Below are 17,224 nucleotides of genomic sequence, written 5' to 3' on the forward strand. Positions count from 1 at the left end.
AGGGTCTGGATCTCCAGGGAAGGGTGTAACTCTTTGACAGGGCTGCACACATCAGGGCAGAGAGGGCTGTAGGTGATGGCGAGGGGCCTGGTCCTCTGGAAAGAGCCCTGGACTGAAGTCAGGCCGGGGTTCAGCTGTGTGACTCTGAGCATGTTGCTGCATCTCTCTGGGCTTTAGTTTCCTCACCTCTAAAATAGGTGGTCAGCCTCAACAACCCCACAGTTTTAATAGCCTGGGCTGTTGCTAGCACAGGGAGGGTCTTTGCATGAATTAGGAGAAGGTGACCCCTTGAGATAGACAAACAACAAGAGGGTGCCCCTGAGGTGTAAGGCCTAAAATCAAGGCCCAGTATTACATGCTGCCTTGATATATGGTGAAACCGAGAGGGTCTCAAATGGCCTGACTGCAAGTTTCCCTCCCTATTCTGTGGGTAAGGTCCCCTAGCCAGACAACACTTCCCATCAAAGGGACCAGGTACAGTTCCTGTTCTCCCCGAGCAGTGGGTTTCCTTTTCCTGCCAATTTGCAGAATTAGTCAAACAAGCCAGTCACATCCTCCTGGGGGGACCAGGAACCACCCCACCCTCTTGATACTCTAAACCTGCCTCTTACAGCCCCTGGTGGGTCACTCTGTTCCTGAGAGCAACCCCCATGTGATCCTGCATGGTGTGCAGTGTCATCTTCCCTCGGGCTGTGATTAATAAACTGCAGTCTCTCTCATCTGTGCAGTGTTGGGCCATCCCTACAACCACAGGGTGGGAAGCCCTCCCTCAGCAACAGGGTAGATAGGAGACAATTCAAACAATCCCTTTCTTGGAGTGCACACAGCTCCTGTTAGGGTAAGTGGCTGGGCCAGTGTAGCCTGGGCTGGATTCCAGCCCCCACATGCCTCCTTAGGTGGTGCCTTGGGGCAGTGCACAACTTGGACACCTGTACCTGGCAGCTCTGTTAGCTGGTTCTATGTGTTGGACTCTGGGCTGTGCCAAGGTCCATTAACGCTGTCACCCAGCACGGGAGGTAGGTTCCACGAAGATTCTCATTTTACAGATGAGGACTCTATCAGTGGTGGGGAAGAGATTGGAACCTAGGTCTGTCTGGGCCCTGCCCTTTCTGTCCTATGATCCACTCTGGGAGCTCAGAAGTAAGAAGCCCGCAGCATCAGGTTCTGTGAAGTGAGTTGGGGGGCTGGTTGAGTGCAGGGTTGAAGATGTGAGCCTGGCAGGGAAGGAAGAGGACCCATCTTGTTAATGAGGTGGACCGGAGGGCAGCCAGGCTGGGCATGGCTGTCTGCTGTGGGCTCCTGTAGGGTTGAGGCGGGTGGAGAGTCTGATCAGGGCAGGGAGAACAGCAGACGGCCACACTGCCCACTCAGCCACGGCTGCCTGGCCCCTTACACACTAAACTCTCAAGGCTGCCCAGATCACTTCCACCCTTTGATTGGAGAAGAGGCAGCTCCCTCCACTGCAATCTTTAGCCACAGGGGCTCCACACAGGCGGTATTTCTAGAACAAGGTGCTTTCTCTGATGATCTCCTCTGGCCGCTTGCCCCTGGCTGCTGCTGATCTCCTAGAATAATCAAAAGAGAGAGCAGTGATGCGTGGCAAAATGGCCACAATTTGGGGCGTGGAGGGCAGAACCGGGAGTCAAGTCCTGTGGGAGTGTAAACTCTACGAAAATAGGGTTTCATTTACTGCTGTGTACACAAAGTATAGGACAGTGCCTGAAACATAGTGGGTACACAACAAAAATGGATTAAGCGAAAGAATAAATAAGTCCCAGCTTCCCTACTTCTCAGCTGGGTGTCCTTAGGCAAGTTACATAATCTCTCCATGTCTCCATTGCCTTGACAATGAAATTGGACATAACAGCACCTTGTGGGGTTGTTGTATGAGTTAAATAAAATGCTATATTAAAACAATAAGGGCTCACTCAGCATCTGCTGTTATTATTGCTATTATCATGACCTTGGGTCCGCCCCGAACACGCTCACCTAGGACACTGCAGCAGCCACACTCAGGGAGCACGTGCTGCGGGCCAGGCTCTGTCCTTGGTGCTGAAATATAATCCTCACACCTGAAAACAACTCTTTGAGCTAGGCTAGGTTTTTGTTTGTTTGTTTGTTTTTTGTGCTTTATCCTTTTATATCCGTGTCAAAAATGACAGAGTGGGAACATAGAGGTCATTCTTGGTATAGAATAAAGTTGAGGATGGTTCTCTCGTTTCTATTCCCTCTAAGAACGTATGTGAGAGAAGCAGACCCTGGATGGTCTGAGAGAACGCACCTGTAAATCTGTCTGGGCCTGGAATTCTTTGTAAGAAGATTTAACTAGGATGGTTGAGGCTGTCTGTCTCTTCTTGGGTCAGTTTTGGTAAGGTTGATAGTAACTTGTCCAGGGAGGTAGCGATTTGGTCCCAGGAAATCTGGCTGCAGAGCCGGCCTCTTGACTGCTACATTTTCCTGCCTAAGGTCAATCACCTTCTACCTGTGAGACCTTGAATATGTCACTTCATATTCTCTGAGCCTCTTGTAAATGTGGATAGCAATAGTCTCTGCCTGGCAGTGTTGTTGCAATAACTAAATGGTTTCAGAAACACAAGCCTTGATACCCTACATGCACTGCCCTGAGCGTGGCATTGGAATGCTGTGAGCACTCAAACTCTAGCTGGTAGTGTCATCATGATGACAAGCCCGGCCCAGTTCCTGCCCTCTCTGCCCAGCGTGTCTCCTTGACCCTTGACCTCCCCTGTCCCAGGGCTGTGGGTGGACCTGCCACAACATCTACAGCCCTGCCCATCTATATCCTGGAAGCCCAGTCCCACTCCCAGAGTGGCTGTGGGTCACTCACTGGCTCTCCAGGTCCTGGATGGTGTCAGGGAGTGGAAGGCCCCGGGTCTCCGGGAGGAAGAGCACGATGAGGCTGGAAACGATGGGGATAACACCATAGGAGATGGGGGGCAGCAGGGGCAGGACCTGGCGGGTCATCATGATCAGGGGGCCAACCACAGCCCCCAGCCGACCTGCTGACTGCAGGAAGCCATTTGCTGTCATCCTGTGGGCAGAGGGAAGGGCCCGGACCCTTGTCATAGCTGCCACATTGGAGGGGGGGTTTTATCAGAGGAGGGGCTGTTTGGCTGGGCCAGGGGATGCAGGGGAGGGAAAGGTGGGCTGCAGGAGCTGTCCTCCTCAAGGTTCCCCTAATGCCACCTCCCCCAGGGAGTCCACCTGGATTTTCCCATCCAGAGGGGGCCTCAGCTTCCTGAGAACATCGAGAGTCCTTCATGGGAACTCTCTAGGGCCCACCCCATTCTCCTTGGTCCAGGTAATTTAGGGGCTAGTCTCAGGGCTCCTGCTAGGCCACTGAGCTCCCAGCTCAGGCTTTCTATATAATATCAACAAAAATCAATAAATGTGTGTCAAAAAAAAGAAAAAGTGAATGAGTGAGTGAGTGAGTGAATGAGCACCATGAGTGAGGGAAAGAGCACCGGGCTAGGCCTCTGGGGACCTGGGGTCCAGTCCTATCCTTCTCCCGAGTAAGCTCTTTGCCACCCTGAGCCTCAGCTTACGCAACTGTCTGATGTGGGGGTGGTCTAACTCAAGACCACTGGTTTTCCCTCTGTGTCCCATGGAGCCCTTGGGTTCTGAGGAGGTGACTTGGGGCTCTCTTGGGAGCCTCTTGGGACGGGGCAATGAGGAGCAACTGGGGGGAGCCCCACTGTACCAGGACAGCTCTTGGTCTTCTTACCAGAGTTCTGATAAGATTTCTCCTGAACAGAGTGTTCTGTGTCTCAAAACAGGCCTAGAGGCCCGCTGAGGGCCTCTGTACCATTGCCTTCTGAGTCTGGGCTCCAGGAGAGGCCTTGACTGAGGATGTGCTTTTAGCAGAAGGCAGCTGGGGCCAGCTGCTCAATTCCCTGTCAGCGCTGGGACCCCCTCGCCCTCTGCTGTGTCTCCATCTTTGCCCTCCCCACTGGCCCTCCTAGGGGTGGGCGAGAAGGCAGACACCCCCTTGCCCCCCGGGTGCAGCCTACAGCCCAGCCTACCGCAGCGGAGTTGGGAAGAGCTCAGGACTGTAGACGGTGAAGCACGTTAAGCTTACGCCAAAACATCCCTTTCCCAGCACGGCGAAGACCACACGCAGGGTCTGCAAATCTGGGCAGAGGAAAGGGTGACAGTGGGGTCAGCATACGAGGGTCTCCAGCGGGTGAAGGAGCTGAGTTGGCCCACACAGCTTCCTTGGGCTGAACCCAGGTCCTGGGCAGTGCTGACTCGGTACCAGGCTGCCCAGGGCCTGTGGCACAGGGTGACATCACAGTAGGTGGGCTGGGGGTCGGAGGCAGGGCCAGAACCCAGCCAGGTCTGAGATGGGTGAGCATGGGGCAGCTGAGGGTGGCACTTGGGGCCTGCGCCCTACAGTGTGGCTGTGCCTGGGCTTCTTGCGTCCTGAGGGTGCTTCTGCTCATGCAGGAGAGGGTCACGCTGAGCCCTGCCCCACAGGGGGGCCCTGTGGTGCCCAGGTACCCAGAAGCCTTCTCACTGCCCCTCAGCCTGCCCATGGGGACGCCTGGCTTTCCCAGGGAGCCAGCGGGTGGATGGCAGGGGCCCTAGCCAGGAAGCCGAGGTCCAGGTCACACTCTAGTCATGAGCCTGGGCCTCAGTTTCCCCTTCCCACTTGTAGTTATGAAGAGACTTATAAACTGTCAAGTGCTTGTCTTGGACATTTTTCTCAGAGCGCTGCATCTTGCTCAGACTTTGGGCTCACAGCTGGCCCTCCATCCTCACTCAGCCTCTCCAGGCTGCTGGCTGTCCCTCTGCCAACCAACTGGCTTTGCTGCCATCGCAGGACCCATGTCCCTGCCCCTCCCCCAGCCTCCCACCTTGAGCAATAAAAGGAGACATGGGGAGGATTTCCAGAGCATTACAGCCTCATTCAGAAAGAAAAGAGTAAGACAAGGGCCCTCGGCAGCCTCCCCAGCTCTCTGCACACGAATGCCTCTTGCTTCTTTAACAAGGGAGAGGAAAACACCACACACTTGGCTTGGTGCCTTTCCTGCCTCCCTTCCAGCAACCTAAAGCCTCAACCTAAAGCTGAGAAGCCTTCCCGGCCCTTCCTTCCACCGCAGGCTCCAGCCTCAGGCTTTGAGCCTAGTCCAAGGCCTGTCTCGTCACTTGCTATCTGAACCTGGGCTCCTGGCTGCACCTCTCGGAACCTCAATTGCCTCAGGAAAATGGGCATGGGGCTTGTTGGGGGAGTTAGATTCCTGAGACGGTGCCATAAATGTTGCGACAGTAATGGACTTGGGCAGAGCTGGGCACAGGGGACCCTTGCCCATCCTTGGGGCCAGGGGCAGGGAAGGAGGCAGATGGATGAGTGCAGTGGGGTCGGCTGGGAAGCAAGAGCTCCCAGCTGTCAGCAGCTCAGCACCCCCACTCTGTGCTGCCCCGGCCTCACCTCGTGGGACCAGCACGTTGGCCAGGATGGACAGGCCGGCCACGGCCTGGAAGCCGGCCAGGATCACTCGGCGGCCGAAGAACCTGAGAAAGAAGGTGTTGGTGCTCCGGCCCAGGAAGTCCACGGCTCCGAAGAGGACCTGGAGGAGGAAGACGTCACTCCCCAGGTTCTGCAGGTCGAGGACCAGCCCGTAATAGGAGAACATCAAGGCGAAGCTGTGGGGCAAAGCCAGAAGTCAGGTCCCCACTCCACAGAGGAAGGGCACCCCTCTGCATGGCCTTACGCCAGGGCTGTCCCTGGAGAGCACAGCGAGCCCTGAGCTCGTCACTGCCAGACCCCGAGAAGCCCATCGAATGCAGGACGCGTCTCCCCGGGGTCAGGCTGCCCCAGGACATGGGAGGAGGGAGGGGGCCCCATCCACTCCGCTTATGGGCCATAGGAATTGGCCTCAGTGTGGGGGGGGGCATTGCCTCTCAGGCGCCCTGGTCACCAACCAGCCGGAAGATTAACCCTCTCTGGGCAGATGGGGGCCTAGTGGGTTGCACAGCTGGCCTTTCCGTTCTGACTCCCAGCCACGGCCAGGATCCAGGACCTGGCCCTGCTCTACTAGCCATGAACCTGGGCAAGCCTCTGCCCCTCTCTGGATGCCAGTTTCTTTGCCTTAAAAGATGGGATTGATAACAGATCAGGATCTCAGTGGGGGGCACTGGCTATCCCCCCTTCAGGATGGAAAGTCTTACTTCCCCAGGCCCTCCACTGAGGAGAGCATCCCGTGGCTGGTCTACACGGGCCAGAAGGGCCACCCCAGCTCCCAGGTCCCCGTGGTCGGCTGGAGCCTTGTAGTGACTGCATCACTGCGACTTCTCCCCGCCCCCTCCTGTTCCTTGACCTCTCCTGCCCTCCCCTCCCCTTCCACAGGAGATGATCCCAAGAGCCATTTCCAAGGAACTTCCCGCTCACTGACCTCCATCTCAGAGTCTGCTTCCCAGGGGACCCCGTTCTACAGGCTCTTGAGTAGCTAAACTTACAGTAGCTGAACTTCCAAAGTTTGGGGATCAAATTTGGATCCACAAGTGGCCACGATGTGAAATTACTCTCGACCACTTTCCAAATCCGTCCCCAACCCTGCGGCACCCGGACACCCATCCCTGAGTCATCCGATTGCTGCACCCAATAGACACCCACACCGCTGGCCCACAGCCGCCTAGCCAAGCTGCCATTCTTGCAGAAACCACAGCGTTTCCTAAAGTCTGTCAAAGTCACTTGGGAGAACAGCTTGCGCTCAAAGCGGCTGACGGGAGATCTAGAGCCTTCGCAGGTAACAACTGGGTCAAGAGTCAAAGACAAGAAACCCACAGGAGAGCCGCTCCCCAGCCTGGGATTTGAATAACAGAGGACGCCAAGCAGCCCCTGGGAGAACTGAGGAGGCCTTGAAGGTTTTTAAAGAGATGGCCCGGGACAGCCGGGCACTCTTAATTTATCAGAAATAACTTCAGCCAAAAACAAAACAAAACAAAGAAAGCATTTGATCCATTCTTTGTTCTAAGATGTAGCAAATATTTGCCGTTATAACCTATATGTGGTTAAACATAGCCTAAAATAAATGTTTCCTAATCTTTAGTTTTGTTTCAAGATCAAGCCCCAGTCAAACTTGACCCTCACTTTTTTTTCCCTCCCTTCTTCTTCTTCTTCTTTTTTTTTTTTTTTTTGTGAGGGAGATCAGCCCTGAGCTAACATCCATGCTAATCCTCCTCTTTTTGCTGAGGAAGACCGGCTCTGAGCTAACATCTATTGCCAATCCTGCTCCTTTTTTTTTTTCCCCAAAGCCCCAGTAGATAGTTGTATGTCATAGTCGCACATCCTTCTAGTTGCTGTATGTGGGACGCGGCCTCAGCACGGCCGGAGAAGCAGTGCATCGGTGCGCGCCCGGGATCCGAACCCGGGCCGCCAGTAGCAGAGTGGGCACACTTAACTGCTAAGCCACGGGGCCGGCCCGACCCTCACTTTTTAATACACTCTTCTAGAAGCCACTTTAACTGCACTTGTCTTAAGGGGCCTTTTCCTGGTCCTATGTGCCCTTGGGTGCCGAGACAGGGCTTCCTGGCGAGTCCACGCTCAGTGTGGGGCCTGGCGGTGACAGAGCTGGGCGAGGAGGTGGCTCAGCCTGGGTCAAGTGCCTGCTCCGTCGTCCTGGGCAAGCTACTTGCCCCTCTGGGCCGCGCTTTCACCATCTGTAAAATGGGGGTGTAGATGAACTTATCTCCCGGGGTTGCTCAGAGGGTAAGTGGGTGGCTGGCACGCGGTCAGCCCTCTAGGAGTGTGGTTGTTAGAGTGAGCCCAACCCTCTCCCTTGGCTCTAGGGCTGTGGGCTCTGCCCCTGCCCTGGGCTTCAGCCTGACCCTGGCCTGCCCTCCAGCTGGCTTCCTGCACGAGCCAGCCCCCAGACCACATCTGCACAGACTCCCTCTTGCTCGCCTGCCAGGACTCCTGCCTCCTTGGGTTGCTGTCTGTCCCGACCAGAAATGCACCCCATGAGGCCTGTAGGGACTGTTTTCTCCCTGGACACCACCCCCCACCCCAGCCTGGTCTCAGGGAGGGATCATGAGGATGGCTTACTCCACCATGAATAGACTCAAGCTTCTCCAGCGGAGCACAGGCACGCGGAACAGATCCAGGACCGACTGGTGGGCCTTCGCAGAGGCGATTTCCTCCTCCATGCTGGACATCAGCACCTTGGGGAGAAAGGGGGCACAGTGAGGGTTGGGGTGGTAGCCCTGCCCCAGCCTCATGCCAGGGAATGGTGCCCAGGTGGCCAGAGTGATGGGGGAGCCTGGTCTTGGCTTCTGGAGACTGGAGAGCCCTAGGGCTGGGGGCAGAGACGGCCCCCTGGCTGAGCTCTCTTCTGCAGACCTGGCCCACCTCCTCTGAGCCAGGGAGCAGGTCTTGTGTCCAGCTTTGGCCCCCTGAGCTGTGGGCTGCAGGATGTTCTTGGCGGTTACCACACAGAGCCCCACCATCCCTCCTCATTCCTCATGGCCGGCATCAGGGCACACCCACTCCAGCCACACTGGCCCCTCACTGCTCCCCAAGTGCCCATCCAGTCTCCTCCTGCACCTCTGGGCCCTGCCTGCCCTGTGCTCAGCTCAGCTGTAGCTTGCCTCCTCCTGGAAGACTTCCCTGATCCTCCCGCCCCCAGGGAGCACTGTGTCCTCTAGTCTCTGGCCGCACAACTCCCACACCTACTGCCTCAAAATACCTGCATTCAGATAAGCACATCCTGCTTCCCCAAATACATTGAGAACCCCCGTGAGGAGTGTGTACAATATCTGTGGATTAAGGTAGCCGATAACAGAGGTGGTGATGTGGGGTTGTTGTTGTTATTGATAATAGCTGGATTGTTGTTATTGGTGATGTTGATGGTGATGGTGGTGATCATGATGGTAATGACGGTGGTGATGGTGGTGAAGGTGATGGTGAGAGCAACGGTGGTGGTGTTGATGGTGTTTTGTAGAGATGCTGATGGTGATGTTAGTGATGGTATTAGTGATGCTGGTGGTGATGAAGATGAAGACAATTGTGGTGATGCTGCTGGTAGAGGTGATGGTGGTGGTGAAGGTGGTGAAGGTGATGGTGGGTGTGTGGATAGTTGTAATGCTGTTGATATTAGTGGTATTGTTATTATTGGTGGTAGTGATAGCAGTGGTTTTGTGTAGAAATGATGATAGTGGTGGTGATGGTAGGCACAGTAGAGGTGGTAATGGTGTTGATGGTGGTGATAATGATGGTGGTGATGAGAATGGTGGCAGTGATGATGTGGTAGAGATAGTAGTGATGATGGTGGTGATGAGAATGGTGATGATGGTGGTAGTGATGATGACAGTGACAGTGGTGGTGGTGATGATGGTGGTGATGGTGGTAGTGATGATGATAACAATGATGGTGGTGATGAGGATGGTGATGATGATCGTGATGATGATGGTAAATATGGTGGTGATGGTGGTAGTGATGATGATGATGGTGGTGAAGAAGGGGGATGAATATGGTGGTGATGAGGATGGTGATGATGGTGGTAGTGATGATGATAGAGATTGCGATGGTAGTGATGATGGTGGTGGAGAGGGTGGTGATGGTGGTGGTGGTGATGGTGGCAACGATGGTGGTGGTGATGATAGAGATGGTGATGGTGGCGGTGATGGAAGTGATGAGGGTGGTGGAGATGGTGGTGATGATGGTGGTGGTGATGGTGGCAACGACGGTGGTGGTGATGATAGAGATGGTGATGGTGGTGGTGATGGAAGTGATGAGGGTGGTGGAGATGGTGGTGATGATGGTGGCGGTGATGATGACAATGATGGTGGTGGTGATGATAGAGATGGTGATGATGGTGGTGGTGATGATAGAGATGGTGATGATGGTGGTGGTGATGATGGTGGTGGTGATGGTGGCAGTGATGGTGGCAATGATGTTGGTGGTGATGATAGAGATGGTGATGGTGGTGGTGATGGTGGTGATGATGGTGGTGGTGATGGTGGCAATGATGTTGGTGGTGATGATAGAGATGGTGATGATGGTGATGGTGATGGTGGCAGTGATGGTGGCAATGATGGTGGTGGTGATGATAGAGATGGTGATGATGGTGGTGGTGATGATAGAGAGGGTGATGATGGTGGTGGGGATGGTGGTGATGATGGGGGTGGTGATGGTGGCAATGATGTCGGTGGTGATGATAGAGATGGTAATGATGGTGGTGGTGATGGTGGCAGTGATGGTGGCAATGATGGTGGTGGTGATGATAGAGATGGTGATGATGGTGGTGGTGATGCAGGTGGTGGTGAAGTGGATAGTGGTGCAGTTGGTGATAACACTGATAATACATCAGTAGATGTCCTTTCCTGGTCCCATACTCTGGGTCATAAACAGTAGCATCTCACCTCTATGCTCAGTGTCTTTTTGGCTTCCGTGTGGCCATTTATCCTGGCCACCTTTTTGAGTTCCTGAAGTGCTTGGTTTGGTTTGCCTGTAATAATCAGCCATCGGGCAGACTCTGGCAGCCACCTGTTAAAGAAGTAGGTGCTTGGCTGGGTCCTTGCTCTCCTCGTGCGTTCCGGGCACTCCCCCCAGGTGAGGGGCAGGGGTGGGGGCAGCAGACCCTCCAGCTGCAATGGGAGTGAGGAGAAGGCAGCTGCTTCTCCCTCTGCACTGCTAGTGCCAGGCTGGGAGACTGGCAGTCCCTCACGGTTTCAGAACAAAGATGAGTCCTGACGCCTGGCCACTCTCTTCCCCCGCTACCCCCATGCAACCCCATCTGGCTTCCTGGCTGCCAGCAGCCTGCCCACCGAGCCTCTCCTGTGGCCAGCATACAGGCTGCCTGGACATGGAGCGATTCTGGGGCCATTTCTATGACAAAAACCTCACATCATGCTCAACGTTTTCTAAAACATCCCCAGCCAGAACCAAATGATTTTATAAAAGTAGTCTGCTTCTTCCCAGCCTCAGGGCAGATGGGCAGAGAAGCGTCTCCCTGGTGAAAGGGACAGAATTTTCCCGGCCCACAGGAGCTCAGCCCTGTCTGCAGAGAAGCTAAGAAGAACTTCCAGAGGTAGTTTGTCATAGTGGTTAAAAGAGCCAGCCTGCCTGGGCTCAAATCCCACCTCTGGTGCTCACCAGCTGTGTGCTCTTGGGCAAGTCACTAAACCTCTCTGGGCCTCAGTCCCTTAACTGAAAATGGTGGTAATGATACCATCTTCCTCATTAGAAGTGTTAATACGCATCTGGTGTTACCAACAGCACCTGGGATGCATCCAATGTGTGCCTGGGTGGCCTAATATGTATAATTATTCGATGTCTTCCTCCTGCTGATACAATAAAACTCCATGTGGTCAGTGGCTTTTGGTCTGTTTCATTTGCCGATGTGTCCCCCATGCCTAAAATCATGTCTGGCATGTGGTAGGAGTGCAATAAATATTTGGGAATGAATGAATGAGTCCTTATTATTACCTACACCCCACAGCAGACCTTCCTGGGCCCAGGTCTGCTCAACTCTGACTCACGGGCACGAGAGCACTTATGGGGACATTCTCTTGTGTTTCCCAGTATCGCTTCCTCCAGTCCCCACCCAAGCAGGTCGTTCTGGACCTCAGGGAGTTTGCAGCACCAATAATAATAGTGATAAGGGTATCTTTCCATACGCGACGCTGGCCCTCACTGACTTGGATGCCCGCAGGCCGGGCGAGTGACGGAAAGGAGGGAGGCTGGTGGGGATGGTGCCCTCAGCCTCAGGCCCAGAGGCCAGTGGGCTGGATGGGAACCTCAGACATCTGGCTGAAATGTGCAGCCTGGAACTATGAATCCCCAAGTTGGCTGTCCCCAGTGAGGGCTCTGTTTATATGTGTCCCTTCCATGGCTCTCAGCATCTTGGAAGCCGTGGCCAGCCAGGGTGGTGGGGGTAAGGGGCACCCTCTCCCCCCGGGTCTCCCTCCCATTCAGTAATTTTCTCCCCGAGGGCAAAGGCCCCACACTGTACCGACCAGGATATCAGGAAGGTGGCAAAGACGGGTGTCGACACGACCAGATGGAGGGTTCGCCAGTCCCGCAGGAAGAAGGCCAGGCCACCCAGGGCCACCTGGCCCAAGCTGTAGGTGCACCCCAGCATCGTCATGGTGAGAGCCCTCCTGCGCGTAGTGGTCCACTCCACCACTGAAAGGCGATGCAGACGCACGCAGGTGAGGGCCCCTGCGGCAGCCTCGGGCCCCGTCCTCCCCACACACCCGTGGCAGGAGCAGCTGAGAGAAGGACTCACTGAGTGTCACTGAGGTCAGGATGATGCCGGCCAACCCCAAAGCACTCAGAAATCGGAGGCCACAGTAGACGAGGAAATTGGGGGCAAAGATGGTACTGGTGCTGGCCACGGCCATCTGCAGACTGCACCAGTGGAAGATCGGCTTCCGCCCCAACCTGTTCCAGGAGACGACACGGTGGGGGCCTGGAGAGGGGCCCTGGGGACGTGGGCATGGGGGCAGGTGCTCGCCATCGGAAAGTTCTAGAAAGCTTGGGGTATGGCTGGAGCCCAGCATTGTGCCCCATCCCAGTGCAGGCAGCACCTCCTTCCCAGAATGCCTAGGAGCACGTTCCCAGTGCGTTTGTTATAAAGATGGCGGACGCCTTGCTCTCGGGGGGCAGCATAACCACATGCTCAAGAATGGCTTTGGCATCAGATACCTGGGCTTGAGTCCAGCTCTGCCCTTCCTGGGTGACCTTGGGCACGTGACCCAATGTCTCTGAGCCACAGTTTCCCCCTCTGTAAAATGGGAGTCTTTACAATGACATGCCTCGTAGGGTTGCCAAGGCTGAGCGCATGTGGCCTTGGGCAAGCCAGCCAGCTGCCCGCCTGACTGTGCACAGCGCCGGGAGATCCCAGGAGGCAACGCACGCGGGGCCCTCAGCACACACTCCCTGTGCGCTGCCGCCCCGAGGCCAGCTTAGCCTGAACCACTGCCTGCACTTAGTTAAAGTGTGTGCTGGTCGGAGGGGAGAGACGTGGGCAAACCTTGGCCTTGCCTGTCTGAGCAGGGCCCAGGAGCAAGGACACTGGCCCGGACCCTGGGAACAAGGTCTGGAGGTTGCCACCGGTCCTGACCCCAGCCTCACCGGGCAGTCCACAGGCTGATTGCGACTTGGCATCCTGCGTGGACGGTCCCCGGGGAACCAGCGATGGCTGCACGGCGCTGGTCCTCTGAAAGTGCAAACTGGACCATGTCCTTCCCTGCTGCTGGCTCCCCACCACGCTCAGGATGATACAAGCCCACAAATAACGATGGTGACAGCCACAGCACGAAGAGCCCGCACCGTGCCAGGCCCCGGCCCACGCTCTGGATGTGATCAACTCGCTTAACCATCACAACAGCCTCACGGGGAGGTGCCAGGGTCGCCACTTCCAGGAGAAACCGAGGCACGGAGAAGCAACCAACCTGTCTTCAAGGAAGCTAGGACGCGCAAGGCAGGGGTGCGGACCCAGGGGGTGGAGCCCTGGAGCCTGCATTGCCGGGAGAAAGCTGGGAAGCCATTGATCCATTCACGAAATAATGATGGAGTGTGTGCTACGCACCCGGCGCTGGGAACCGGGGAGACCGCGCTAGAGCCCCTGCCTTCTTGGAGCCACATCTTGTGGGGACACACAATGGACGAGTGAGCACAGGAGCGAGCAGGCGGGGCCGTGGGACCCTCGGTGCCCAAGGTTGGGTGGCGTCTCCAGCTCAAGGCCGGGAAGGCCTCTCTGAGGAGGCGGCCTGAAGCTGAGGCATGCGGGCTGGGCACCAAGCAGCTCCGGGTGGAACCTGCCTGGCAAGATGGCGGCCACGGAGCTCTGCGGCCAAGCTCCAGGAGAGGCCAGTGTGGCTTCAGGGGAGAAGCCAAGTGCCAGGCAGGGGTGGGCGGGGATGAGTGGGGGTGGCAGGGCCCCAGGGGACCTCAGGCCGGGCATTGACCTGATCCACATACACGTCTTTGCAAAGTCACTCTGAGAGCTGCAGCAGCTCGGCCATGGCCGAGTGGAGGCAGGAGACTGGCGGGGAGGCCTGGGGGGGTGGTGGCTCGGCTAAGGGGACAGCGTGGAGGAGGAGAGAGGAGGCTGGGCTGGGGGGCGGGGCTGGAGGACGAGCCGTGGTCAGTGTGAGGAGACCCAAATGGCAACTCCAAGTAGGCAGGTGGGTTTACGAGAGGAGGGGGCGTGATGGAGGTGTTATCACCACTGGACAGCAGTGCCTCCTGCAGAGGGAGGGTGGAGAGGGAGCAGAGAAGGTTCTGGACTAGGTCCTGGACACTCCACCTCTGGAGGGGTTCAAGGGGGAGGAAGGGGAGGACGGGGAGAGCATTTCTGTTTCATAGCACGTCATGGACCTGGAGTTAAAAGACAGAGGGGTCTGTTTCTCCCCAGAAGATCGTCAGTCCCCTGAGGTCAGAGGCTGTGCAGAGCCTGGTACACAGTAGGTGCTCAATAAAGGCTGGTGTGATCGCTGAAGGATAGAGCATCGTGGACAGATGTGTTCAGGGCGATTTCTCACAGCACAGCTTAACCTGGCATTGGGGTTCAGACGTCGGGTTCTTGGGTGTCCCTGCCCCCTGGAGACCTGGGACTCTCGGCCAGAACCCCGACCAAGGAGGCCCCCCTCTTAGGGACCATGGACGTTCATTTGGCATTTCTGTGCTTCTGTCCCCGTGATGCTCATTCTGCTTTGAAGGAGCCGGGCGGGAGGAGATACTCACCAGTAGGAGAGGAGCCCCCAGGAGAAGGACCCCACCAGAACCCCTGTCATGAAGATGGACTGGCCCAGGGGCTTCAGGCCCTGGTTGTCGCACACCAGGTCCCACTGGAAGAGAAGGAAGGCGTGACAGCCTGGCCCAGGGGGTGTGGAAGAGCGGGGCCAGGGTGGCAGCGGGAGAGCCATGTCGGGAGTTCCCAGCCAGGAACACCTGGTCAGCTTGGGTCCTGGGGGCCCAGCCACCCACAATGGGGCCCCCAGATACCCAGGGCCAGGCGCCAGAGGTGGAAGGGATGGGCTGGCAGTGGGCCTCAACTCTCCACTCACAGCCAGCCCCGTGGCACAAACATAACACAAGTCGGCTTTGAGTCAACAGCGTGACGGCCGCTCCAAATGGGCCGTGGTGGGCGGTGGTTAAACCGCAAGGCTGGAATTCTAATTCTGCTGGTTACTGGCAGGTGAACTCGGTGAGTCCCTGCCCCCAGCCCAGCCTGCTTTCCAACCAGAAGGGGGCCAGGCAGTTACTCCTCTCACGGGGCCAGGAGGCTGAACAGAGAGAGACCTGAGCACGCGTCACTGTGTCTTCTTCAGGGCCTCCTGCCCAGGACCGGGCATCCCTCGCCTGAACATCCCCCCTGGTCAGTCCTTCTCCGGAGCCCAGCTTCCAGCTCTGTCCTGGGCAACTGCAGTAGGAACCCCCTGTCCCACCAGGACATTCTCCACCCTGCAAGGTGACCTCTTAAAAATGCAAATCAGATCACACCACTTCCCAGCCCCAAAGCCTCCAATGACTTTCCTTTGCACTTAAAGAACATCTAGGCCCCGCCCCCCCATGGTGGCCCCGCCCCTCACGCTCTGTGCCAGACACATTGGGCCTCCTTCTGCTCCTTCAACACCCCCCACATGCTCCTACCAGGACCTCTGTCCCAACTGGGCTCTCTCCCCACCTTCACATGACCGATTCCTTCTCTCATCGTCCAAGTCGCATCCTAAATATCACCTCTTCCAAAAAGCCTTCCCTGCCTGCCTCTCCCTTCCCTACCAACTGGACCTGCTTTTCTCCTTTGTGCTCACTTATGACAAGAGCCTGGAGGCAGGACAAGAGAGTGATGGAGACCCAGGTGCTGGCCCCTGAGTGCCTGGCTTGAATCAGGTCCCAGTGCACTTTAGCTATGTGTCCTTGGGCAAGTTATTTAACCTCTCTGTGCTTCTGTTTTATCACTTATTAAATGGGGACAATAAGAAGACCCGCCTCATCAAATTGTGGTAAGACGGCGACTACAGGGAAAGCACCAGGGACAGCGCCTGCCACTTAAAAGACACAAGGTGAGGGCTCACCCTACTGTTATTACTGCTTTAAATGTTGACTGATTCTGAATTTACGAGAAGGTAAGCTCCTTGAAGGCTCCTGGTCCATCCTGTGACCTAACCCCAGATCAGAATCCAGGCCGCCATAAGCAGTTAGTAAACGCATATTGAGGGAGTGGCGTATCACTGAATATCGGTGACGGAGGCGATCTGACCTCCCCGGTCACGGGCGCACGGCCCTCGCCAGGAGGCCCGGAGGGAGGAGAGCTGTGGGGTCGGTGGCGGGAGGCCCTTACCTCGGCCACGATGGTGGAGGTGAAGGTGCTGAGGTCGTAGACCCAGCCGTCCACGCACGGCTCCGTGGCGGCCTCGCTCCAGTTGGTGGCCGTGGCGTTGGGGTCCAGGAGCTGCCACTGCGGTTGGCGGAAGCGGCGGCACTGGTGGGGCCTGTGGTTGGGGCCCAGTGGGATGGAGACCGTCAGGAGGGCCTCGGGGGTGAGGTTCGCGGGGGCCTCAGAGCTGTTGTCCAGCACGTGGACCCAGCAGCGGTGGCTGGGGACTGCGGCCGAGAAGTTATCCAGGAGCAGCTGGGACGGCAGGAGGACGGAGACGAGGAGGAGCGTGAAGACCTGCAGGGTCTGGAAGAGGCCCTCGCCCCCCACTTGCGCCAAGAGATCGGAGAACGCCATGGGCAGAGCCGCCGGCCCCTGGGGCGGGTCTCCTCGGGTCAGGGAGCCAGAGAGCGTCCGGCAACCGCTCCCAGTGCAGGATCCTCGGCCACCAGGGGACCTGCCCTCACGAGGCCTCTCCGGCCAGGACGGAGGTGGGACAGCTGTGCAGCAACTGGTCAGGCCAGTCCTGAGATGCCCGTATGCTTCAAAGAAGCTCCTCAAGCTGTTTTCAGGAGTGACCGCTCAGACGCCCCGCTGCTCTGAAGAGGGGACACCGGGGGACAAAGCTCACTGTGGCCAGGCTGTCTGGGGCATCCAAGTGGCCCTGGTTCTCCGGCACCAAGAGTCAAAGGTCAAGTTGATTTTTAAAAAAGTAAGGACGCAATGCTGCGATGTTACTGAATTATAGCGGAGGAAGAAACGTCAACTGGGCCGTCACCTCGCTGCCTGTTAAAGTTTAATCTCAGTGTGGGCTCCTGGGTGGGAGAGGCGGCTCCAGCTACAGAGAAAGGCCCCAGCAGCTGCGCACTGGCCGGCCG

The 17,224-nt window shown here is 56.7% G+C and overlaps 1 protein-coding gene across 1 annotated transcript; it reads right to left on the reverse strand.

Annotated features, from left to right (window-relative positions):
• Window positions 1-1,501: 1,501 nt before the first annotated feature.
• On the reverse strand, window positions 1,502-16,703 carry SLC22A11 (solute carrier family 22 member 11). The gene is made up of 10 exons (XM_004437818.3): window positions 16,311-16,703; window positions 14,711-14,814; window positions 12,249-12,403; window positions 11,977-12,145; window positions 10,381-10,504; window positions 8,066-8,181; window positions 5,450-5,664; window positions 4,041-4,149; window positions 2,846-3,049; window positions 1,502-1,565 (listed from the first exon to the last, which is right to left on the reverse strand). Exons 1-10 carry the CDS (start codon window positions 16,701-16,703, stop codon window positions 1,502-1,504), a joined length of 1,653 nt encoding a protein of 550 aa, XP_004437875.1.
• Between the last annotated feature and the right edge of the window lie 521 nt (window positions 16,704-17,224).

This window comes from Ceratotherium simum, chromosome 34, assembly GCF_057802395.1.
Source record: "Ceratotherium simum simum isolate JZ-2026a chromosome 34, ASM5780239v1, whole genome shotgun sequence".
NCBI classification, from domain to species: domain Eukaryota; kingdom Metazoa; phylum Chordata; class Mammalia; order Perissodactyla; family Rhinocerotidae; genus Ceratotherium; species Ceratotherium simum.